The sequence below is a fragment of the Manis javanica genome, chromosome X, assembly GCF_040802235.1.
Source record: "Manis javanica isolate MJ-LG chromosome X, MJ_LKY, whole genome shotgun sequence".
NCBI classification, from domain to species: Eukaryota; Metazoa; Chordata; class Mammalia; order Pholidota; family Manidae; genus Manis; species Manis javanica.
The window spans coordinates 56,794,539-56,820,486 of record NC_133174.1 but is presented as its reverse complement, the minus strand read 5'-3'; the positions used below and the strand labels follow the sequence as shown (position 1 = coordinate 56,820,486).

Sequence of the window (25,948 nt, the reverse complement as noted above, 5' to 3'; positions counted from 1 at the left end):
GCTTCACATACAAATCCTGTCCTGACTTCCCTTGAAGAATGAGAAGATCTGGCAACATTGGGCCCACATTCCTACAAGAGAATCTGGGTTTGAGCTACCTCCTGCAAATGGCACACACTAGCACTTGTCACTGCTCACAACTTTGGAGTCTGCATTTCACCCCAGCCCAGAGCACTTCACTCATCACACTTAGCTGCCTGTTCCCTGCAGGGGTTTAGTTTGTGAGTCCTTGTCTGGAATGGTCTACTGCAGTTTCCCCTTTTTTTGGCAAGACTTGAGCCAGCAAGGGGCAGGGCACAGAATCTGCATCCTCTTCTCCCACCTCCTCCCCAAGCCATAGGCCACACATGACTACAGAAGAAAACCAGGAAGGGAGGGTTATCATCAAGTCTTACTATTTATTTCTTTATGGGGTTAAACAAGAGCAGAGAGGCCTCTGCCCCACAATGCAACAAAACAGAGAGCAGTACACATACAGAGACTCTCACTGAAACACAGAGGCAGGGAAAGGGGCACAACTGAATCATAGCCAGGGGAGGGAGGAAGGGATAAGAACTACTAGGAATCCAGCTTGGAGACTCAGTCATAGGAACTAGTGCAAGAAAGTCCTACTCATGAAGCACAGTGTAGAAAATGGCATAAGAAAGCTGCCCAGCTCTGCTGCCTGTGATGGAGGGCAGGGGCAGCTGGAGAGGTGGTGGAAGGTCTGGGAAGTGGGGCGGAGAGGGACAGTCAAATGACTTTGAGGTGGAGTGAGGTGCCCCTTTCCCCTGCCACTGGGCAAGGCCCTGGGCTGGTCTGAGCCAGGGGTCTCCTGGGCACTTGGTGAAGGGGAAGAGAAGATGGGAGTCTCCATTCCCTGGGTCCATTCCTTGGGGCGCTAAGGTCCCCCTTTCCTTTCTGGTCCCTTTCCCCTCCTGAGAGTGCAAGAGCTAGAAGGCAGTATGTAGGATCTCTCATGTCTACATAAGCATCTCTGGAAAGAAGCCAGTACCTCTTCCCTTCCCCAGCTGAAAAGAGCACTCTAAGGATAGGGTATGTGGCTAGGCTCGAAGTGCTGAGGGCCAAACAGGGAATGTGTGGACAGGCATGGGAGTGAGGACAGGGGGCATACTGTGAGAAAAGAGAAAACTGGCTGGAAGAACTCCCCAGTCTTACAAAGCCTATTTGGGACCCAGCTGAGGCTCTCAAATGATTCCCTCTCTACTAGGGAGGCCCCCCCATTTATCCCCAGCTAACCAATTCCAGCTGTCCCCTCCCTCTCTCCTTCTTGCATACACATAGTGCAACTCCAGGCACACCCCTCCCCTTAACTCATGGGCCTCACAGCCTAGGACACAGGCCCTTCTGGCACTGAAAGCCCCTTGGCCTGTCCCAGAACATAGTTTTGGCTCCCTTTCTTCTCTGCTCCTGTTGGCTTTTAGAGGTCCCAGGCAATGTGGCCTCCTGCTCCCAGGAGATCAGCACAAGGCTAATGGCCCCCCAGGGGCTCTCAATGCCTTTCATCTAGCCCTCTGGGCTGACTCAACAGTTCAAGTCTCTCAGCCATTGGACAACAGCACATTATCTTTATCCAACAGGTCCTCTTGCCAGTCTCTGGACTTTCCCCAGCAATGGGCAGGGGTGGCTGGATCAGGGGGGACCCACTACAGGGTGAGGAGTCTGGTGGTTGTTCCATAATTGGGGTAGTAACCCATGGGGTCGGGGATAGGAAGTGATGAATACTCTTTGGTAGGCTGGGGATAGGGACAGGGTGGGGACAGGGAAGGCTCATCTCTGGAAAGCCCTGGGGCAATGCCACCAGGTTCTCCGTCATGGAGGCCTGGGCTACAACAAAATGGGGGAGTCTGGGGACCCAGGCCAGGCCTGACCCACTTGGGCTTCAGTCCCCCCTCCCCATGGAGATCGGAAATGGGAACGTCTTTGGCCCCAAGGCCAAGATCTCCAGGGTGAGTGGCGCTTGGGAGTATGTGCACCTTCTGTAAGATGGGGCCCTTCACACAGTGGCTAACTGACCACGGGCCCTCTGCCTTCTGTTTTGAGGTCCAACAAGCCAGTTCCTGTGCTCTTTCCACAGAGGGTTCCTTATGCAACCCTTTCTGATTTGGGGAGCTGTCCCCGAGCCTACCTCAACACTGATCACCCACAGCCCCAAAGCCAGGTGGCAATAGTCCATGAGGCCTTCTCTCCAAGCTCTCTGCCCACATCTCTCCCTTCCTCTCCCTCTTCTCTATCTCTTACTCTCTCTTGCCACCTATTTTGCTCTCCTTTCTAGTCCCTCATTGCCTAGGATGTTGGGGGCATAGCTTAACTGGGGCCCCGACCTAGCTGCGACTATGCGCACCTCGTCTCCCAGCCTGGCACATCACTGTGGTGGCCCCATGTGGGGCAAGGTGTGCTGGAGTGGGAGGAGGGCTGCTGCACCATCTGCCGTGGCCTGTAGGGTTGTGGGCAGGAGGGAATTAAGGATTGTGGCAACAAAGGGAATGCAGAAGGGAGAAAGAGCTTCTCCCCTCTGTGCCCCCCAGCATTCCCCGCAGGGCCAAGGCTGGGTGAGCGGCCTACTTCCCTAGGGCCAGGGCTCTCAGCAGGCCTGGGCATTTCCAGCCCCTACTGCCCTCCATTTTTTGCTGAGCTCCACAAATGGGCGCCTGGGGTGGGGGTGCCTGCCACTCCTGCCTTTTTTTCCTGGATGAGTTTGGCAGCTCCCTGGGGGCCCTCTGGCCATTCTGTTGGGGCTGCTTTTGGGGTGGGGTAGGTTGGAGGTGATTTGTGGTCCCCCATTTATTCCTGCCCCCAACCTGGTCCTACACCTCCCATTGTGGGGGGGCCTGGAGCTGATGTCAGTATGTGGTGGAAGTCTGTCCTCCCTCCCAGCTGTCACTCTTCCCGAGTCAGGCCCTCATCTAGGGCAGGCAGTGCCTCCAGCCCCAGTCTCCCACCCTCCTGGTTGCTGGAAAAGGACACCATGGTATGGAGAAGTATGAGAACAAAGACATAGAGCCGGATCCTGCTGGGACTGAGGCGGGAGCCCCCAGAAACCGGCAGCAGGGAGGGCTTGTGGCTGATGCGGCCTGGGGGGTCATGCCGAGGGTGGTAGTGGTGGTACTGTTGGTGGTAGTGGTGGAAATAGGAATGGTGGAATTGCTGGTGGTGGGTTTTGGGGGCCTCAGACTCCTTGAACTTCTTCTCCGATTCACAGGAGACCCACTTCACGTCACAGCACTTGGTTTCCGGCCGCTTTGGCGAAGTATCCAGCAACCCTGCCAATGGATAAGGAAGGTGTGGTGGGGTGCTAAAGGGGATGATGGCTGTGCCTTTCCTAGAGAGGAGACTTCTAATGCTGGGATGCTCTGGTAGCCGTGCCCAAGACTCCTTGCCTCCTGCCCCTTAGCACCTTCCTTTTCTGGACATTTCTCTCCCAAAGACCCCAGACAGTTTCTCTGGGATGACTCCCAGTCTGGGCATGTTCTAGAGAGAGATGACCACTTTGCTCTTTGCCCCTATCCCAACCTGGGGACCTTGCTGACCACTGCTTCAGCCACTAACCTTTTCCTATCCTTTCCTCCCTGCTGTCCTCCCTGACCCAGCAGCTCCGACCTGGGGCCTGCCCTGGCCCCCCAGCCTCCTGGCCTCCTCCCCTCCTCCCCAGTGCCTTGCCTTTACCTGCACAGATAAAGCCAGGGAGCCCTCCGTACACCATTTCCTCATTGTCAGGGAGTATAAAGGGGCACCGGGTCTGCACCTCCAGGCAGTATTGCTTGCAGGGCACCCAGCGTTGGCATTCCTGCTGGGTCACGCTGAAGTATTCTGAGCACAGCCAGGCCTTGTAGACAGCCTGTGGGGAGAGGAAAGAGTGTCAGCCCAGGTGCCAGCCCCTTCCCGCCACAGGGGAAAGGGATGAGGAGGGGTGTACTTGGAGTCTATGGGGTGCGGGAGGGTGCGTACTTGCCAACCCCACCTCGGTATCCAGGGGGTGGAGAAGAAGGGTTTGGGTCAAGACCACTACATTGTACCCTAAGATCTCCCATCTCATAGCTAGGACCCCTGAGTGCCACAATCTGCAGTCATCCAAGACTTAGAATTTGTTTGTTGGTAATTGTAAAATTACTCCTATGTCAGAGCTGGAAGAGGCATTACCAATCTTCCCATACAAGCCTAGCATTTGACAGTTGGCCCTAAGAGGTGTCCTGGCTTGCCTGAGGTCACCTATCATGAGGAAGGTAAATTTCAGTTAAATTCAATTTAGCAAACATTTCTTTGGCCAATGGTGTTAAGTTTCTAAATTCATGAAAGAGGTGGAGAGAATCCTTGCTCTACCTCATTAGGATATTGGATGGCTCAAATAATATGACACAGGAAAATGTTTTGTAAACTCTAAAGTGCAACTCAAATGTGGACGGTTATTTTTTTCAAAAACAGGAATCTGCCTTACCAGGCACGACATGTGCCTTTCAAGCTCTATTCATCCATGTTCTGTTCTTCTGGCTTCAGCCCTGGTGTGGAGCAGACACCACCTTTCGTTTGGAAACTTTGCTTGCAGTTTCACTTCATGGGCATGCTTCTGGCCCACTCCTCCTGGGCATTGGATCCTAGCTCAGAAAGATTCCCTGCTCAATACTCTTTGGCTACCATCAAGCCCAGAGTTTATCAATGGCAACACTACTGATATCTTGGACCTGATCGTTCTTTGTAATAAAGACTGTCTTGTGCATTATAGGACATTGAGCAACACCCTTTGCCTTTACCCAGTAGTTGCCAATTGAGTCTTCCCCTTCCCCCAGTTGTGACAACCAAGAAAATGTCCCCAGCCATTCCCAAAGGTCCCTGAGGAGCAAAATCATCTCCTTTTGGGAATCAAAAAAGATCTAGCTCCTTGCTACTGAAAGTGTGGGCCCAAACCAGCAATATTAGCATTATCTAAGAGCTCGTGAGAAGTAGGGAGTCCCAGACCCTACCCCACCCAGCCACATCAGTGCCTGCATTTTAACAGGATGCCCAGGATTTAACAGGATGCTCACACACTGGCTTCAGGCCCTCCCCACATGCAGTCCTTGTATCTTTGGGGGCACCTTCTCATAGTTGCTCCTTACAGCAATGAGTATCAGACTTCAGTGTGCCTCATAATACCCTGGGGGGCGTGTAAAATATTCAGATGGCCCCCTCTAACTCAGCTTCAAGAGAAGACTGATGTGGGCTCAGAATCTGTGTTTTCAAAAAGGACCCAGGGCACTGAGCTGCTGAAGACCTTTCAGCCACACTCTGAACAACATGATCACAGATTCTCACACTAATTTAAACATTTACACTAAAATACAAATAACTACACCAGGAACATTTACTTTGGCAATGTAATCCCATACTGGCCTTTGTCAAAGAAGGGGTGGGGTAGAGATGGTGCATGGTAGGGGATGGCGGGGCAAATCAAGGCCCTGAGGAAGAAAGTGTTGTTTAGGGCTTGGATATCTCACAGGTATTTCAAACCTAGCATTCTCTAAATCTTCAAATGAAGTTCTTGATTGTTTTTAACTCCAAAAATCTTCAAATGAAGTTCTTGATTGTTTTTAACTCCAAATCTGCCCTCACCCCCAAGTCTTGACCATTTTAGTCAAGTGCTACAACCATCCTCCTGGGTGTTCAAACCAGAATCCTAGGAGTCAGCCTTCATTTCTCTCTTTCCTTGCATCCTCAAATACAGTCCATCAGCAAGGCACACCAATTCTCACCCCACTTCCACAACTTAGGCCACTGTCTCCTATCTGGACCCCATGGCTTCACTCTTGCTCTTTTGAATCCATTGTTCACACAGGAGAAAGGGCCATCTCAAAACGCCATCTGGTCATGTTACTCCCTTGCTTCAAAACCTTGAGTGCATTTACAATAAAACCCAGACTTTGGACCATAGACTTCAAGCTCCTGCATAACCTGGCCCCTGTCTGTCTCTCCAACTTCATTGTCTAGCTGTCCCTTCAAGCCCATCATGCTCTACATGCAGAGCTTTTCTTGCTTCTCCTTGAATATACCCTACTTCTTCCCACCTTGGGGCCTTGGCACACACAGTTCTCTTGGCCTGGAATGTTCTTCCCCCCACTTTTGGCATGGCTAGATCCTTCTCATCTCTCAGGCCTCAGTTCACATGTAACCTCCTCAGAGAGGGTCTAACTGACCACTCTAGCTAGAGGATGCCCCCTCATTCTTTTTTCTTAACTATTTTTTACCACAAGTATGACTTTGTCTGCATCCTTGCTTTGGTTTTCTCTGTCAACCTCACTAAAATGCGAAATACATGAAAGCAGTCATTGGTTTATCTTATTGACCATTGTGTATACCCAGCACAATATATGTACAAAATGTTTGTTGAAAAGAAAACCTGAAGGAACAAAACAGCAGCAGACTCACAGAACCCAAGAATGGACTAAAAGTTACCAAAGGGAAAGGGACTGGGGAGGATGGGTGGGAAGGGATGGATAAGGACAGGGAAAAAGAAAGGGGGCATTACGATTAGCATGTGTAATGTTGGGAGGGCATGGGGAGGCTTTGCAACACAGAGAAGACAAGTAGTGATTTTACAGCATCTTACTATGCTCATGGACAGTGACTGTAATGGGGTTTGTTGGGGGGACTTGGTGAAGAGGGGAGCCTAGTAAACATAATGTTCTTCATGTAATTGTAGATTAATGATTCCAAAAAAAATCTGTTGACTGAATGAACAGGATGAGTAAAAGAGTACATGTCCTTACTCTCAGAGGAATTCCAGTTTCATGGGTACACACATCTAATTGAATCTATGGCATATGGTCTATACTTTGAAGAGTTCAACCTTTGGCTGCTGGAGGGAGTCAGATAAAGATCTCAGTGAGGTAATAACAGTTGAGCTAGGACTCAAAGTAGGATTTTAAATGGGACAGGTACAGATGAGACAAAAGGGCATTCCAGGCTGAGGCTCCAGCTTCTGCAGGTGAATAAATGCATGGTGTGCTAAAAGAAAAGAGGAGGATTCTGTGTAAATGGAATGCAAAGGGGACCGATCCCCTGTGGATGGACATTGAAGTCACTTCCAAATTTGTACTGTTTTAAACAGTGCTTTGGTGAGCATCTTTGTACACATGTCTCTTGCACACTTATGTTAAATTTTATTAATATAAACTCCTAAAAGTGAAATGATTGGGATGAAAGGTCTGTGCAAAGGGATGAGAATGATAGGAGGGTGGGAAGGAACAAGTGAAGGTGAGAGGCAGGGGAAGAGAGCACTAGAGGGTTGGAGAGGGTCTAAGGGATGGGGAAGAGTGGCAGTGGTGGGGGTGGTTGTGGCACGAGGAAGGATGAGAAAGAAAGGGTAAGAAGGAGTAGGGAGTTTGAGGGTAAGAAATGGTGGTAATGGCAGGGAAGGAGAAACCAGGATTGGGAGGAAGAGCATGGGGGTAAGATGTGGAGGGTATAAGGGAGGTGAAGGGGTGAGAGGGTGAGAGAAGCTGAGGGATAGGAAAGAGCTGGGGGTTGATAGGGTGAGACTGAAGCGGGTAAGAGGGCTGTGAAGAAGACAGTGAGGGTCAGAGTGAGCAGGGGATTAAGGTGGGTAAGGAAGACAGGAATTTCAGAAAGCAGGGGTAAGAAGGAGGAGACTAGAGCAGCAGGAACATAGTGCAAACAAATAAGACAGGAAAAAAAGAATGTTCCTGGAGCTAAGGGTCCCAGTACCTCAGAGAACCATCTCCATCTTTTTGGTCCCAGAGTGCCAAGATGAGGCTCTGTTCACAGCCTGTGCCCCAGTCTCTGCAACCTGGACCCAGGGTCCTCCTACAGCCCTCACCCCAAACTGTGGAATCACCCCCTCTCCCACCAGCAGGGTCCAGAGGCCCCTGTGGGATTCTCTCTGGGCTCCTCCCATTCAGTGTTCCTGCTCCTAGGTGAGGAAGCCCTGTTGGAGGTCCAACTCTTCTCCCTGGCAACTGCAATTGGGATAAAAACAGGCTATAGTGGCTGGACACTCCCCTCATCTGCTCCAGGGACAGGGGAGGGAAATGGGAGCCGAAAAAGGGGTGGCCTGACAGTGGGAGTGCGGCCTTTCTCCTTAATTAGACGACCCTCCCTCAAGCCCCACACTCCCAGTCACCATGGCAACAAGTCGGTGATCAGATTGCCTGTGGAGGACACCAGGCCTGTGGGAGGTGAAGCAGGAACAGGCAAGGAGAAAATGAGGGGAATGGAGGAAGAACAACATGGGGCTGAGAGGTAATCCAATTCCTTGGCTCCATAGATGGCCAGCTGAGGTGATTGCCTCCTAGGTGGCCAGGGTTGGGGGGGTCCTTCTCAGGTGAAAAGTCTGGCCATCAGTGCTACCACCCAAGCAGCAAGCCTGCCTTAGTCCCTGCAGCCCTCTTTGCTAGAGGGGCCTAAGTAGCTTGCCCTGTCTTGTCAGAGTAGGGAGTTTGAGGGTAAGAAATGGTGGTAATGGGGGGAAGGAGAAACCAGGGTTGGGAGGAAGAGCGTGGGGATAAGAGGTGGAGGGTATAAGGGAGGTGAAGGGAGGTCAGGTTGTTTGGACAGTCACAGGGGGCCTGGGCAGTCATCCAGAAGGATGGGGAAGAGCCAGGAGAACCAGGGATAGGAGAGCTGTGGGACTCCCTGGAGGCGGGGCATGTAGGGAAAAGGAAACCAATGTCTCAGAACCAGACAACAGTCAGTTGGGAGACTCTTGGAGGTCTTTTGCTATAGTTTCTCAACTCTGGATGCATATTAGGATCACTCAGAGTCTTTCAAATATGCTCCTGCTTGGCCCACACCACACTGCAGACTAAGTCAGAATCCTTCTGGGAGGCCCACACTTCTCTAGCTCAGGTAACTTTAATATGCAGAGAACTATCAGCTTAGCCCTACTTCATCATTTTATAGTTGAGGAAACTGAGGCCCAGAAAAGGGGGAAGGAGTTGTCTACACACACATAAAATAGTAGTAGAGGGAGGAGCTTGAAACCTGGTTTCTCAGCTCCAACTCCAGAGTTCCTCTTACTGGACAATCCTACCAGTGACTGCAAACCACAAACTGAGGGAGCAGGATGCCAGGGCATGGGTCAGGGAGGAGAGCTGAGGAGAACCAGGCTGGTTCTGATCTTTCAGGCTCTTTAGACTCCATCCCTGGCAGAAAAGCCTTCTTCATCATGCGCTGTCCTCTGAGCGTAACCAGCTTGGACCATCGAGGCAGCAGGAGAGACTGGGTTGGGGGGAAAGCCTTGAGCTGGCAGTGCCATCCTTTCTCTACAGAAGCCCCTATCCCACCTCTGTCAGGCCACCCCTAGGCTCAATCAAGTTCTGGCTGCTACAGCCAAGTTGCTATAGGAACTGGGAGGGGAAGGAAGCAGGGAGCAACTAGAGGGAACACCAGTTAACCCACAAAGGAAGCTAGGAAGGCTGTTCTATCCCTCCTCCCGGTTGGGCTGTTAAGCCACTCTTGAAATGGGAGCAGGCAAGATGAGGGGGATCACCACCCCGGCCCTGGGCTTTGCAGCTGCCAGTTTAAGGGGTGTCGGGAAGACCTGGAGAGCCTGCCCATCCTGCTCTCTGGCTTGCAGCCATGGCCAGGGCAGTTTCACCCCTGCACTCCATTGGAAGAAGCACCTAACTTCTCCTGGCCTCCAGAGCATTGTGTGAATGTATGCGAGTGTGTGTGTACACACACAGCGCAAAGCCAAAACTCAGAGCTGGAGGGTTTAGAAAGAGGAAGCCATCGTGGACTCCTTGGTTCTGGGGCTGGAAAACTCTCCAGAGAGGAGAGCTTTAGTTCTTGCTAAACAGGAAGTCGGCAGTTTCCTTCTTGGATTCCACCTTACCTCCCTCCCTAGGATCTGTTTTCCCATCCATATCCTCCCTACAGACCTTCTCTTCATGGCTGCTTGTTTTCTTAATGCACTCTAGGGACCCTTGGCCAAGAGCTGCAGCTGCAGAGCATGGGGCGGCCAGGCAGCTATCTGGGCTAGGCTTGGGGATGAAACCCACAACCCCCAGTTGTAACCACCCAGCCATCTGATTTTACTCAGGGGTAAACTGAGGTCCAGAAAAGGAGGTTGATTTAGCCAAGTCAGAGGCATACAAAAAATCACCTACAAAGCCAGGATTAAAAGGGACGTACTCTGATGACCAATCCCATGTCTGCGCGACATCAGTCAGCACACCTCCAACTGTGTGATGGGCCTTCCCAGGCAGGATCTGAAAAAAACCATGTGCTCCTATTCCTGATTCTGGGCTTTTAAAGAGTTGGATCAGAGCAGAGTAAGGTCAAAGTCAGTCTCTCCAACCCAGGATAAAGAGGTCATGGACATAGTTCTGGGAGAGCAGGAGTTCATTGGGACTGGCAGAGTCAGTCTGGGATTAGAGGTATTACAGGACCAATCCAGGTGGATGATACAGCTTTACTTAAGTGGCTGTAAAAATAAGCAACAACTCTCCTACTTCTGAGAATGAGCAGTCATGAGTCAAAGTGGCCTGACACAGCCTAGAGGAAAGGCAGGGGTGGATGGCTACAGAGGGGTAAGAACCTTTAGCCAATGCAGTTCCAGTGGGCCCTCACACCTCTGAGCCTCTTAGGCCATCTGCTCAAAGGCCAGTGGCTGCTGGGTGGGCCTGGCCTGGCTAGGGGAAGCCTGGTTAGTGGAGAAGCAGTGTCCCACATGCAGGGCTGCTCTTCAGGAGCCTAAATGATCCATATCAATCAAGTGAGCAGAGGAGGAAGGCTCATGACCACTCCAGAATGGAAGGGCCATGAGAGTCATCCATCACTGCACTTCCCTATCTGCTATTGAAATTTCTACTCCGACATCACTGTCAAGTGCTATCCAGATACTGATTATAAACCTCTTATTACAGGGCAGCCCTCACTCTTTCCTAGGGCAGACAATAGCTTCAGACAACTCTAGCAATTAATGAAGTTTTTTCTTGAGCTGAGTTAATGCCTCTCTGGCTCTACTCATGGTTTCTACCAGCTCTCCCAGGGTCATACAGAACAGCTGGCTTGCAATCCTCCATGCCTGCCCTGCAGGTATTTGTAAACTTCCCTGAATCAGGGCTTCCGGTTCATTTGTTCAAGCAATGATCACTTTCTGAACATCTTCTGAGTGCCTGGCAGTGTGCTTGGGATCTACAGATGATAGAAATGAGTAAGACAAGATTCCTACCTTCAAGGAGCAGAAGAGACAACCATATGATTCAATCATTGTAAGTCACTGTGATAAGTGATATGTACTTGGTACAGTGGTAGCATAAAGGGTGATCAACTGCATTTTAAAGCCTGAAGGATAGGAAACATCTCCATATGGGAAAGGCTTGAGTTAGGACTTGGAAAAATGAATAGAAGTTCACTAGGTGGAATAGGGCAGGGATGAGTGCATTTCACGCAAAGGAATCAGCAGGCATAAAGGCCTGGAGCCATGAAACAGTGCTGGGTCCAGACACTATAGGTAGTTTAGCATAGTTAGAGGGTACGAAGGAGGGCATGATGGGAGATGAGGCTGCAGAGGAAGGCCATACCATATTTATGATATGCTCTGGATGCTGAGGAGGAGCTGGGCTTCATACTATAGGCAATGGAGAGCCTTAAATGAGTTTTAAATAATTGCTTTTTAAAAGATCACTTATCACTTCTGTGAATTACTTTTTGGACTAGGTCTCAAAGTGTGGATGATGGAGTCTAGGCATCAAGCCTGGAGGTAGGGAGATCAGTTAGGAGACTATTGCAACAATCTGAGTAAGAGATGATAGGGACCTCAACTAAGGCAGCAGCAGCAAAATTAAGAAATGGAGAGGAGAGGGTGGATGTGAGAAAAGATGTCAAGGAGAAAGAACCAACAGGATAACTTATAGATATGGGAAATGAGGGAGAAGGATGGGTCCAGGATGACTACCAGGTTTCTGGCTTGGGAGGCAGGATGTTTCATTCATTAAGGAAGGAAAATCAAAAGCAGGAGTAGACCCGGGGGCAGAGATGAATTCAGTTTGTGGTCATGTTGACTTTGAAGTATATGTGGGTCAGTTAGGTAGAAATGTCAAGGAGATAGTTGGACATAATGGTCAGTTCAGAAGGAGGGTCTGGATTAGAGATAAAAGTTTGGAAGTGATCAAGATTTCAGAGGTTAATCAGGAGTCATCAAAGGTTAAGGGGTTAATAGGTAGGAACATAATAGTACTAAACCTGCCCATACCCTTTGAAGTTAGGCATGGCCATATGACATACTTTGGCCAGTGAAATGTGAGTGACATGGCTCATTTCTGGGGAGAAGCCTTAAGAGTTGGTATATGATTGGCCACATTCTCTTCCCTCTGTTGCTAACTGTGGAAGCAGTGTTGAAATGTGCCCTTTACTAGCCTGGGTCTCTTGGTGACCAGCATGAGCAGATGCTCCTTGCTGACTTATTCTGGACATGTATTGTGAACAAGAAAGAACTGTTTGTTATGCTAAGCCTCTGATATTTGGGAGTTGTTTGTTACCACAGCATAACCTAGCTCACCCTGACTGACAAAGCAATAGTGGAAGCCAAGGAAGTGATTGATATTGCCTAGGGAGAGTGAACACAGAAAAAGATCAACAGCGTATCTCTGGAAAACACCAACCTTTAAGGGGCAGATGGAGGAAGGGAATCTGATGAAAATGGAGGAGTGGTTTAAGAGACTAGAGGAGAAACAGAGGGGTGTTCTGTAAACTAGGAGGGGAGAAAATTTAAAGAATAGGGTGTGGCCAGATAAGGATTAGACAGGAATATGCTGGCAGTCTCATCATGGTGAGAGCAGTTTCAGTGAAGCAGTGGGAGCAGAAACCAGACTGCAGCCAATAAAAAAGTGAATGAGAGGGAAGAAAAATGGAGAGAGCTATGTTCCAAGAAGCCAAACATTTCCAGTTTTTTCATCTATTTCATAGGATGTGGTTTCCAGTTCACTCTTCTATCCTGGTTGTTCTCATTCAGATAAGTTTCTATATTTCTGTGTCCCCTTGCAACTGAATGTGATCCCCAGATAGAGTTTATCAACACTCAAGTAGAAATATCAGCCTTCCTCCTAGAAATTCTGTTCCTGTTAAGGCAGCCTAAGACCACAATAACTCTCTGGGGGACTGTATTGTCTTCTTCTGGTAATTCAGTGGAAGATGGATGGGGAAGGCCTGTCTGGAAGATGGGATCAAAGACAGCCTAGATTAAAGTCTTTGTGAGGAGCCCAAGCCTTCTGGTGAGACATCTGTAGTATCTCTGAGGACAGGGATTGTATTTTACTTATCTGTGCATTACTCTCAGGGTTTCATTAAAGGAGCTGGGTATACAGAGGAGGTGCTTGCTAAGTACTTGAAATCTAAGCACTTGAAAACCAAGCCTCCAGCAACTAGCCCAGATTGGAGTAAGGTGGAAAGCTATAAGAAAAAGGAAGTAATGGGTTATGTAATGTGTTTGCATGAATTTTACAGCTCTGATGGAGAAAGTGGGGATGCACTAGTCATAGAAAACTAAGCAAACAGGAAAAAAAAGAGGCAATTATTAACTCCGGGAAAAGAAGTCAACCAAGGAAGGAAATCTGATCATAGTATTCTACATGATTTAGCTGCGAATAATATTTATAACCCTAATAATGTAAAAATGGAATACTGTTAAAACCAGAAATTGTGATATGTCAATACTGGCTGTATGAGGGGGGAAGTATGTGCATATGGTGCTGCTGGTAGTAAGAGACCTAAATCCTCCTCTAATAAAATAAAAAGTCAATATATATTTAAAACAGAAAAGAAAATAAAAAATAGCAGTATTGGCCTGCCATTTAGAGATGTAGAGGTAAATATCAGGAGAAACAGTTAAGAGATTTGGAAGTACATAACTCTGAAGAGTGAGGCTCAGAGGTCAGAGGGCTTCTGTTTTAATTAAAGCATTGAGATCTGTATTTATCATTTAAAAGATATTGAAGTATGTATATATATATAATTACATATATATAATTTAAAAGAATGACACAAACTACAAGGATATATATATATATATATATATATATATATATATATATATAATAGGTCTACATATATATGCATATGTGTGTATCTATCTATGTGTGTGTAGATACACACATACACACACACACACACAGATAAACTTGAAAAGAAAAGCCAAGAAAAAGCAGTACTGGCATACCATTAGAAATGTGGAGGTAACTAACAGGAGAAACAGCTAAGAGAATTTCAAGTGTTTAACTCTCAAGAGTTAGTAGGGCGTGTGTGTGTGTATAGCTCATAGTATATATATATATATATTTATGTATAGCTTATACATGTATTTTGAAATTATGAACATATATTACTTTGATAAAATGAAAATAAAATAAAAATATAAACTGATCTGCAGACTTGAGTCTCAAAAACAACAAAACAAAATTCCCAAGACTTGGCCTGATCTGACCTCACAAAACTCAGCCCCCAAACCCCACCCTGCACTGTCCACTCCTAGACCATCTAACTCCCTGGGCTCGGCCAGGTAAGCTTAATGGTCCAAGAGAACTAATGAGTGGTCCCATAACCAAGGAGAGCAACTAATGTGAGAGGAAGGGAGCTTTGGGGGCTTCTGTGCACAATAGCTGTGCAGGCCACCACAGAAATAGTGCCAGGATGACAGTGACAACTGTAGCTTCCTCTGAGCTGCACATAGACATACATGACATCAAATCCCACTGGCCCCTCCCAGGCACATCTATTTGTCACACACTGCTAGTCCTGGGCCCAGGCCCAGGAAGCAATCTCCAGCCTTTTGCAGGGATTATTATGAAGCCAGCTCCCTGCCCCTGCCTTACCTCCTTTCTCAAACACAGTGCCTTCTCAACAGGTGAGAGGCTAGGGAGAACAGAGACCTGACAGAAGGACCTGTCAGCTGTGCTTGGTCCCTGGGGATAAAGTAAACCAAGGCCTCCTTTAAGTACTTCCACCTCAGCCTCTTGCCTTCCCCACTTAAGCATGTCTCTGTGCCCTCAGTTATGAGAATATCTGCAGTTGCCTTCTGTCTCCTGACCTCCCACCCCCATGCCAGACACTTCACCTCTTGCTCCCAAATTACCTTTGCCTTCCCCCAAGCAGTCCACTCCAGTGTTGTCAGTCTCAACTGGGTATTAAGCAGTCATTTGGTGAGAAGAATAAAAATCTAGTTAAGGTGAGAATAATAGCTGCTATTTATTAAGTGCTTACTATAGGTCTCTTTTCTAAGCAACTGACAACTATTCATTGAATCCCCACAAGCATTCCCTGAGGTGGCAACATATTTACAAGTAAGGACAGGAAGGACTAAAGAGTTAAATAACTTGCCCAAGGTCACACAGCCAGTGATAATAATGGTCACTACCATTTCTTGAGCACTTTTCATCTCACAGGAATGGTGCCCTTAAGAGGTCAGCATGTTGTATGTCATTTAAGCCTCACATTTTTAAGCCTCACCCTATTTCTGAGTTTCAAATGTGAAGTGAGGTTCCAAGAGACATGAAAGAATATGTTCAAGGTCTCAACAACTATTTTATGGAGAAGACAGGTTTCAAACTGGAATTTGAAGCTGGGTTTACCTGGACTTCAGTGTCCAAGCTCTTATATACCATATTGCCCCTAGGGTTGTCCTTCCATTATATTGTCACCATTGAAGTAATTAGCTTGTTAGTCAAACAAATCTTTTTGATGGAATTTCAGGTCAAGTTGGGGAGAGATTTCTAGGACTGGATAGGAGAGTGACTTTCTAAAATTAGTGTATTCAGCCCATTCCCTAAATGAGGAAGTTTTTCTTTGTAAGACAATATAGGGGGAAGAACATTTGGGTACTAGGGACTATTAATGACCACTTCCATTCCTCTACCAGAGCACTCCCTCCCCTCTTTCCTCTCTCTCTCTCTCTCTCTCTCACACACACACACACACACACAGTGTGAGATGGAGATATTGAAAAGGGGCAACTACTGCTTTATTTCTTCCAAACCCACTAGCTTTGTACCCAGAGTCTGAGGCTCACTATTCCTGCTAAATCTTTGGTAACTGGTGAAGGGAGGGCAGCTGTCTTGTGTTAAGGTTTTCTTGCCTTTTGACACAGGTTCTCGTGTTCTAGGTCCTATTCATTTAGGAGCTTCCAGAACTGCCTTATGCTTAAAGATTCAAATGCCCCAGTCCATTCCTCCAGAAAGGCCTCAGGGCAGCCATGCACTCTACCTCATTGCTCCTTCTCCCCAGCTGGCTCCATAAATTATTCTTCATCACAAAGCCTTTATTCCAGTCAAGTGGAGAGTTAGCCAGAGCTGGGTTCAGATTCTGGCTTTACCATTAACTAGCTGTGTAAACCTGGACAAGTCATCTTGAAAGGAGACAGGGACTCAGCCAGTAATTTGCTATGCGACTGTGAGCAAAGTACTTTCCCCCTCTGGGCTTCAATTTGTATCTAAAAGGATGGTCCCTAGGGAGACAGCATGTATAGGGAGAAGGCAGAGTCAAACATCTTTAAGCTCAAACAATTTTGCAGTCAAATCCCAGGTCTGCTCCTACTGGTTATGAAACTTCAAGCAAGTTACTTAATTTCCCTGATCAACACTTTCCTCATCTGCAAAATGGAGATAATTAAAGCACCTATCCTTACTTTTTTGTAAATAGTATCTGTAAAGCAGCTAGCACAAAGCTTTATCCATACTATAATTACACTGGCACAGACTGGATAGTACCATTACCTTCTGGCAATCAAACCCCTGGATCTGACCTGTATTCAAATCCTAGTTCCAACCCTTATTAGCTGGATGACTTTGAGCTAGTTACTTAACCTCTCTGAGCCATTCTTCTCCTATGTAAAATGGGGATAAACATATATGCATTTCATAAGGCAGATGTAAGAATTGAAGAATTGAGAGAAAGTACATAAAAAGTGTCTGAGATAGTTCCTTTCTTTCTTATTCCCTTCTTTCAGCTCTAAGATTCAAATAACAAATGAAAAAAAAACTGTCACAAATGTGATCAAAAAAAGGTTAAAATCACTGATACATATAACATAGTACATACAAATCAGTAAGAAAAACACAAGACCTGAACAGACAATTCACAAAATAGGCAATACAAATGGCCTATAAACAAGAAAAACAATAGTTTGACCTTAGGAATGCAAATTAAAAGTCAATGCTATACCATTTTTCAACTCCAAATTAGTAAAGCTTTAAAAATATGAGACTCAAAACTGGGTAAGGATGATAAGTTAGCCCCGCACTTTTGGCAGGGATATAAACTAGAACAATCCTTCTGGAAAGAAATTTGGTAAGAAAGAAATTTGTATCTCAGAAGCCTTAAAAAGGTTAATACTCTTTGATTCCGTATGACTAGTCCCAAAAGTTCATCCTGGAGAAATGAGTATGCTCCCATTTGTATGTAAAACAAAGGAAAGAAAAGATCATTTTGTGTGCAAATGTTTATGTAAGTTCAGAGAGAGGACTGGAAGGATACACACGGAATTGTTAACATCAATGACCTCAGGGCAGTGGGACTGGGAGGGTTATTAATGTTTTCTTTATAAACTTCTGCATTGTTAGATGTGGTATGATGAGCATGCATTATTTTGTGATTTAAGAAATTCAGCATAGTAGAGAAATAAAAGAATATTGAGATAGCATTTATTAGAAAAAAGGAATCACAGATCTGACAAAGATTTATTAACAAAGAAGTTTGTCACAGCATAATTTATAATAGTAAAAGTTGGAAGTAAAGTAAATATCTAACAGTAGGGGATTAGTTAAGATTGCACTATACCCATGTGATGGAATATTGTACACTTATCAAGAATGATTTTATGAATTTTTAATTACATGGAAAGATACTCAATATAACTTTAACAAAAAGTTTAAAAGAGCAGAGTAAAAATCTTATGATTCCAATTATGCAAAAGTAAATAGTCACATCTGTTAGGGTGGCTATTATCAGAAAATGGAAAATAATAAGTGTTGGTGAAGATGTGGAGAAATTGGAACTGTTTTGCATTGTTGATAAGAATGTAAAATGGTGCAGTGCTGTGGAAAACAGTATGGTGGTTCCTCAAAAAGTAAACATAGAATTACAGTATAACCCCGCAAGTCCACATCTAGGTATATAGTCAAAAGAAATTAAAGCAGGGATTCAAACAGATACTTGTTTATCAATGTTCATAACAACATTATTTACAACTGCCAAAGGTGGAAGGAAATGAAATCATATGTCCACACAAAAATCTGTCCATGAAATGTTCTTGGCAAGTTTATTCATAATTGTTCAAAAGTGGAAACACCAATGACCATAGAGATGAATGCACAAATAAAAGTGGTATATCCAAACAATGGAATATCATTTAACCATAAAAAGGAATGAAGTACTGATACATGTTAAAACATGGATGGACCTTGAAAACATTATGTTAAATGAAAGAAGCCAGTCACAAAAGGACAAATAGTGTATATTACACTTAGACGAGGTACCTAGAATAGCCAAATTCATAGAAAAAGAAAGAAGAGAGGTTTTCAGGTGCTGGCAGGGGAGGGGTTGTGGGAGGGAGAAATGGAGGATTATTGTTTAGTGGGTATAGAGTTTCTGTTTAGGAGAATAAAAAACGTTTTAGAAATGGGTAGCTGATGATTGTACAACATTGCAAATGCATCCCAGTCCTTCCACCTCTTAGCTATGTGGCCTGGGGTGGGGGGGTGTCACTTTCCCTCACTGAACCTCAGCTGTCTCCTTTGTAATATTGGATAATGAGAGTACCTTCCTGCTAGGATGATTGTCAGGCTGAAATGAGTTCATGGACACATATAGCATCTCCCAGGCAGTTGAAAGCTTGCAATTTTCTTTTCCCCTTTCCCTGTCTTACCCTTTCCTTCTTTGGTGCCAACCTGCCTAACCTTCTGGCCCAGGGACTTGTAGCTCAGGTTCCAGATCCTTTCTCCAAAATCCATTTGAGCTGGAACTTTGGCCCTGGCATCCCGTGTCACTGTGTACTAAGCCACCCTTCCCTCCCCAGGGCTAGCTGCAGGTCGCCTGTGCCTTTGTTCTTCCCTCTAAGCACTTGCCTAGCTCAAGGTGTCAAAAACTCAGGCTTTTCTGAACCCCTGCTATGCCCAGGGAGGTAAGTCTGGTCCCTCATGCCTGGCCACCTGTGCACGCTCTGGTCTGTGTGCCTGTAACCACAGGACCACAACATACCCATTCCACAGAAGCCTCTCAGGTCAGTATAGGAGAATGGTGCATCTGAAGGAATGGAGCCTGAGGTGGCCTCCTACATAACCACCCCCACACAGAAGGTGGATGTGTCCTGACCCTGAAGTTCTGACACCTGGGGAGGAGGCCTACATGCACCCACATGGCGTAGAAGCACCCTCTCACATCTGTGATATTTTCAGAGATCCTTGACCCTCCTCTAATCTCTGTCCCACCCACCATCTTCCCCTTCCCCACCCCCACCTCCACTGTGTTTATCAGACTCTTCCAGCCAGACATGAGACTGGGTGGGAGGCTGCTGGGCTCCCTTCCTCCACCTAACTCCCCACCACCCCCACCTTCAGGAGATACCAGTATATCCTTCCTGGAGGTTCCCGTTGCCATGGTGACTATAGTAGTCAGGCATTAGCCTGTGGGAAGGATGGGAAGTAGCCATGAAGAAGGCTGTGTGTCTGTGTGTCTGAGCATGTGTGCATGCATACATGCCTATGTCTACCTGAGTGGGGAGGAAAGAAGGGAAGGAGGAGGAAAAGGAAGAGAGGGGGAGGATGAGAGGAAGGGGACGGGAGAAGAGGGGAACCAGAAGATGGGGGAACAGGAGGGTTGGGGATATAAGGGTGGTGAAGTATGAGTGGGGTGTCAGGGAGGTGAGGGGCATGGAGGTGTCAAGGGCAATAGGTTCACTGCTGGGGGTTGGGGGAGGAGGCCAGAAGAGTATAAGGATATGAGTAAAGGTTGGAGGGTGTGAGGTAGAGGTGGGAGATGAGGGGAATAGGGTAGGAGGGGAGATGGGAAAGGGTGGGCCGTTAGAGAGGGGCAGGACAGGAGTGGGGGAAGGGGAGGGGGTAACTGTTGGGAGAAGCAGGGGTTGGAGGAGCCTAGGTACAAGGCTAAGGATTAGAGAGTGAAGTGTGGTATGTGGCTTGGGAAAGGCCTAGAATGATCATCTAGGAGGAGACTGGGAAGGCTGTGGGATCACTGGTATGTGGGTGGGGGGAATGCTGGGTGTAGGCTGTCAGGATGAGGGTGAGTGGACCTGGAGAGGTGTGGGCCACATGGAGCCACTTTCCCACTCCCACATTTGGTCCACTATCTCCTGGTCCCAGCTATAAACATTGCCTCTTCTTTGGTCTGCCCTCTGTCCCCAGAAGTGCAGTGCTTATATTTCTGGGCCATGAGTTTCTGTGGATTTGGAGGCCCCTCCCCAGGGGAGGCTCTGCTATGGTTCTCAGGAAGCTGCTTCTTGACTGCCTCCCCCTCCCTTCACATCCAAACAGGGACCAGGGCACCTTCTCTGCTTGCAAGAGCCCTGGGTCAGGGAGGTAGATGGGGGCACTGTTCCTGGCCTGTGAGATTGGGTGACAACAGGGACCAGTAGCCAACTTGGGGTTCCTGCTCTTTGCCCAGTGCCCTGAGCAACCTGCTATCCACACCAGCGTTAGCCAGGGAGTCCTGTTTGGCAGGAAAGCTGTGGCAGGTGGGAGGAGAGAGGAAGGCAGTGAGGCAGAAACAGCTGCCAGCCAGAGTGGAGGAAGAGCAGGGCCCCAACAGGTATGGGCAGAAGGCAAGGCGCAGGTTCTGGCAGCGCCCCCTCCCCAACATGTGGGTGTTAGACCTCCTTCCCCAGCCCTTCCCAGCCAGGGCTGCTGTTCCAGAAGCAGGCTTTGCTCACAGGCCTAAACTCTGGGCTGAAATATATCTCAGAGGTCATCTGGTCCAACTCCCCCAGTAATTTGGAGTTAGAGTCATCTTCACAGCATTTTATCCTGTGGTCTGCCTGAAATCAGGCAGGTATTTCCCAGGAGCAAGGGTTCACCTCCTCCCCAGCAGTCTGTTCCCTCTCTGGAAGGAGATAAACAACTGAGCAACCCTGATGTGTCAGGCCTAGGTACTGTGTTGACTTCTCAGTAATAATGACCTCACAGAGCTGGTCTAATGAATTATCTCCATTTTACAGATGAGAAGAGTGAGCTCAGAGAGCTAAAGTCCCTAGCTCAAGGTCACCCAAGTAATATGTAAAAGAGCTAGGTTTGAATCCAGGACTTTCTAACTTTGAAGTCCCTGTAGGGCAAAGCAGGGCATGCCTGTCCTTTTGTACCATGACAACTCTTCTGAGGCCTGAAGTCAAGAGACCACATCCTTCTGAGTCCCTTCTTCTCCAGGTGAAACAGCTTCTTCAGCTCTGTCCGGGGGAACTTGGGTTCCAGCGTCCTTCCAACCTGTTCAGTGTGAGACCCAGAAGCGAATACATGTTCTGAAAGGTGGGTTTGCACCAGTCCAAGTCCAGAAGAGAACAGAACTATCATGTCTTTCCTTGGAACTAACCTATACTGACTGATGTGACCCTATGGCTGATAAGAGAGCTGAGAACTGTCCTCCTCTTGGGCTTCTATCTCTTCTTGGATCAGAGCTATGACAGAAAAGCCAGGGTTTTTTCCCCAGCTCTACCACTCTCCCCAGTCCAAATGTCCTGAATTTAGAGTAGGGGAAGGGCAGAGATAGGGGGAGAAGCAATCAGAACCAGATAGGGGCACGGCAGGGTTGGAAGGATGGAGAGCAGTGGGGGAGTCAGATAGCTGTCCAGTAACCCTAGACAGGGCCAGGAGGGCCAAGGAGAGGGAGCTGAGGGATTTGGGGTGTGTGTGCACAGGGAGATAAAGCAGGTGGAGCATGGCCCCAGGGGTTGGGAGAGACCAGGGTGGGTATGGGCATCCACCTACCTAAGTTAACTTTGCCCTGCTGTGCGTGCGAGAGGAAGTCAGTCGCACATTAAAGAAATATTGCAGCTGGTACTAAATTGGGAGGTGTCACAGGCAGCAGTGAGGACAGGTATGATTCGTGGGGCCCTGTGGGGCCCAAAACAGGGGCAGACATTGCAAAGGCTGAAAACAGAGCTTCTGGGGCTGCCTAGTAAAGGTCTTACTGAGGGCCCCTGGGATGGGAGTCACCTGGCCCTGAAGCAAAGGTTCTAGGCTTGGTTTCCAGAAGTAGAGGAAGCCTTCTCATCCTGGCCTGGGCTGTATGCTCTCCACAAAGGAGAAGCTTTGAGGATGAGGCATCATCTCCAAGGGATCCCATTTCGGGTAGGGCCTGAATAGGAGGGCTTGGAGCCTGGGAGCAGGGTTGGGGATCGGTGAAGAAGGCCTGGAATAGAAGTGGGGTGATGAGGGAAAGAGAGAGGTGCTTCAGGAAGGAGGAGAGCAGGGCTCTATTCCCTTAGTGTGCATAACACAGCTGGTCTAGAGAGGCCTGTGGGTCTAGGCCTCAGATGAGAGAGAGAACACTGAAGAGGGGCTGAAAGGACAGGAAGAAAAGCTGTAAAGTGGGCATAGCCCTTCTGTGGGCACAGCGGGCAACAAAAGAGCAGGCGGAGTTCTCTTGAGAGGGAAAGCAAGAGAGCCACAGCAATAGGGACAGGGAGACAGAGGAGAGGAGGGAAGGCCATGGTAAAACCACAAGCATAGCACCAGAACATGTGAGTTGGAGGCCTGGCACTCCTGCTCATTAGCTGAGTGACCTTAGGGTACACTGCTTGATTCCCCTGCACCTCAGTTTCCTCATATGTAAAATGGGGATAATGGTGATGGTAATGGTGCTTGAAAACCCAAAGCATTACATCAATGTCAGAGGTTATATCATTCTTACAAAATACTATCAGCTACCTCTTCCCACTTAAATCTCACAAAAGACTCATGATATAGGTCAGAGCAAAGGTAATTATTCCTGTTTTACAAATAAGGAAATGAAAGCTTAGAGAAGTGGAATGATGTGCCCAAGGTCATACCACTAACAAGTGGTAGAGGTGATAAGGCCTCCTGAACCCAAGAGATCAGTTATCTTTCTCCTACATCAAACTGCTTGGTAAAAATAATCAACAGGAGGGATTACTATTTGGTGCAGGAACAGACAGAGCTTAAAGCTGACTATAACATGGAAGAAACCCCATGGGAAAGTTCTAGTGTGGTCTCTTATTCACCCTGGTGATTGAAGGGAATAAAAACAGTTGGGGCCACAGGGTTGGAAGGAGGGCCACAAAAGACAGACACCCTTTATCTCATCTGCTAGTGGACCCTGTCCCTCTGCTCCTACATGAGTGTGTGTATCTGTGGCTGACATTGAGGATATGTATCTCTGTCTCTATATGACAAAGTGTATCCTTCTTCATGTGACAGTAGTTCTGCCTGTGTGTCTGTGAAACGTCTGTGACATGGTGGGGAGATGTGCGTGTGTATGAGACACGGTGTCTGCTTCTGTGACACTGTTTGTGGGTGTGAAAATCTATCTCTGTGTGACTTTGCCCGAGATGGTGGTGATGCATGGCAGTGTGTGTATGTGTGTCTGTAGACCTTTAAGAAGTGGAATATCTCATTTGGTAGTGTGAGTGAGGCAGTGAGTCAGCTGAGGCTGAGGGAGGCAGGAGGGAGACTGCTAGGTTACGAGAACAGGAAAAAGGAGAATGAGAAAGTGAAGTCAGGAGCAAAGAGCTACCCCCTTCCTCCCCAGCCCTCTGCCCAAGACCTAAGGAGCCCACCAAGAGTATGGAACCTGGCAGAAGTCCACAGGGCTCACAGTGGATGGAAAAGGACACTTTCTACCCTTCCCCAAAGCCTCAGAAGGAGGCAAGTTAGGCTAGGAGGCAACTGTCTTCCTCTCCAGCTCTCAGCCCCCCAGCTTGAGGATAGGTCAGGCCAACACCCTACCTGGTCTCCTTGTCACTTGACCCTTTGACCTTTCTGTTCTCTTTCCTCCTGAAGGCAGGCCACCTGGCCAGCCTGAGTCAATGAAGCAGTAACATCATGTCCCAAATGTTTACAGCCCCCTCATACCTACTGTCCAGAATGACCATGCTCAGGGTCAAGAAGTTTCTCAACACTCACCTCTGCCCTACACAGGCCTGTTGTGCAGCTGTCTCACTTCTCCTCCGGATGCCTGTCCCCAGCAGCCAGAAAGCCAACTTTCCCTCCACCGCCCCCCTAGGGTACTAGGAAGACACTGGGAATTTTGTAACTCACCAACCTTTAGGGGCCCTCCCATAAGCCTCTGTGCCCTCTCCCCAGTTCCTTCTTTTGTCAGTGAAGAGGAGCTGGCTGGTTCCCTCCATGGGAGAAGACAGGCACCCCTGGGCTCCATCTGCCCAGGCTCTGACCAGCCACCTCAGGTCGTATAAGGTCAACAGTGTGGTGTGCCCTACCACCAGAAGTGCCCTACCACCAGAAGTGCCCCTCCTATCACCCATTGGCAGGGGCCAAAGGGTGAGGAGCAGGTTTCCAAATACTCTTCCTTCCACCTTTGGCCTTAGCCGTGCACCAGCCAGACCCTGGTTTTCAATTGCAGCCCAGGAAAGAAAGGGGGAACTGTTGGCTGAGGATGGAGACTGGGGGAGCCACCTCCCACTTTCCACCTCTTGGCCAGCCCACGGTCCAATGACCCCTCCTTCCCCATTCAGGGACAGGGTGCCAGGAAGCCCCAGTCCACGATGCTGAAACTCGCCTGGATTTAATAGAAGTTGGCCAGGTGCCTACCTGACCTGACCTGAATCTCTGAGGCCCCTTCTCCCCTTAGGGTCCCAAGGTAGCACTCAGAGTGCTGCACTCAAAACGGTGGGGGTGATGGGAGGAGGTGGGGTGAGTAGAGGGGGAGACCCCCCTTTCTCTCCCAGTCCCACTGGCGCTTCTGCCACAGAAGTAGCCTTTGTGGTCGCGGACGGCAGTCCCTACCTTACAGCCTTTCGTGCAGGATTGGATTGAGTATTCTTCTGCCTGTAAGTATTTATGCAGCACGAGGTCAAACTCGTCATATTTTTCCTGAGCGTGTCGGTCAAGCCGCTGGTACACCTCGATACAGTTGCTACATACCTCCCAGGCCCTGGAGCCCGGGCTGGCCACTACGGCCAGCAGGTCCCCTAGCAGCGTGTCCAGGCTGCAGTCCAGGCTGTCTGGGCGGTCCATGCCCAACAACAAGTCCCAGACTGTGTAGGTATCGCAAAAGGAGAGAGTGAAGTTCCGAAAGTGGCCTTTGAGCAAGTTTTTTTTGGCAGAGGGGAACTCGGCAGGGGCACGGGAAAGGGGGTCAGGGGGCCGCAGAGGGGGGGCTGGGGTAGTCGGTTCGAAAAGTCTCTGCAAAGACTGTAATTTGGTGCAAGCTGCGTCCAGCCCCGTGGGCTCTGGGACGCCGCCACAGTCCGGCCCAGAACCGGCGGCGGGGGCGGCTTTGGTCAGGTTGCTGTATCGGGGGCTGCAGGTGCCCTGGGGTGTGCTGGACTCGCCGGGAGGCGGCGGCGGCGGCAGCGGCGGCGGCTGCAGTTGCAGCACCGCTCTAGAGGGCACCGGCTGCCGCTCCCGGCTGGCCCCCCACGGTGGCCGCATGGCGTTGCTTAGCTCCTTGGCTCGAGGCCGGGCCCCCGCGCACAGCCACAGATGGTCAGCGAGTAGCACGGTGAAGAAGAGCAGGGACGCCAGGGACAGTCGCCATCGCTGCGCCCGCTCGGAGTCAGCGCAAGGTTTGTCGCTTGGCCTGGGAGCCCAGCAGCAACAGCAGCAGCAGATAGTCAGCGCGGCGGCGTCTTTCCCGGGCCACATCCAAGCGCCCCTGAACATATTTCATGGGAGTCCGGGCTGGACGGAGCAGGCGGGCGCGAGGCCGGACGGCCGACTCGGACGGCGAGTGGGCTGCGCGCCGCTCAGCGGTCCTCAGAGCCGTCCAGGATCTACCTCGGGGGTTGCATGGTGAGGCAGGCCGGCCGGCCGGCCCG

At 48.7% G+C, this 25,948-nt stretch overlaps 1 protein-coding gene across 1 annotated transcript; it reads right to left on the bottom strand.

Annotated features, from left to right (window-relative positions):
- Positions 1-378: 378 nt before the first annotated feature.
- Positions 379-25,948, bottom strand: NALF2 (NALCN channel auxiliary factor 2). Its single transcript, XM_037003074.2, has 3 exons — positions 24,915-25,948; positions 3,667-3,838; positions 379-3,263 (listed from the first exon to the last, which is right to left on the bottom strand). Exons 1-3 carry the CDS (start codon positions 25,791-25,793, stop codon positions 2,881-2,883), a joined length of 1,434 nt encoding a protein of 477 aa, XP_036858969.1. The 5' UTR covers positions 25,794-25,948; the 3' UTR covers positions 379-2,880.

What these genes read in the sequence shown, in the direction of transcription:
- NALF2 (XM_037003074.2), bottom strand. Translation starts at nt 25,793, where the DNA reads ATGTTCAGGGGCGCTTGGATGTGGCCCGGGAAAGACGCCGCCGCGCTG. An exon ending in CCTGCACGAAAGGCTGTAAG is followed by an intron (nt 3,839 to 24,914) that starts GTAGGGACTGCC and finishes CTCTCCCCACAG; the next exon opens with GCTGTCTACAAGGCCTGGCT. An exon ending in CCCTGGCTTTATCTGTGCAG is followed by an intron (nt 3,264 to 3,666) that starts GTAAAGGCAAGG and finishes ATCCATTGGCAG; the next exon opens with GGTTGCTGGATACTTCGCCA.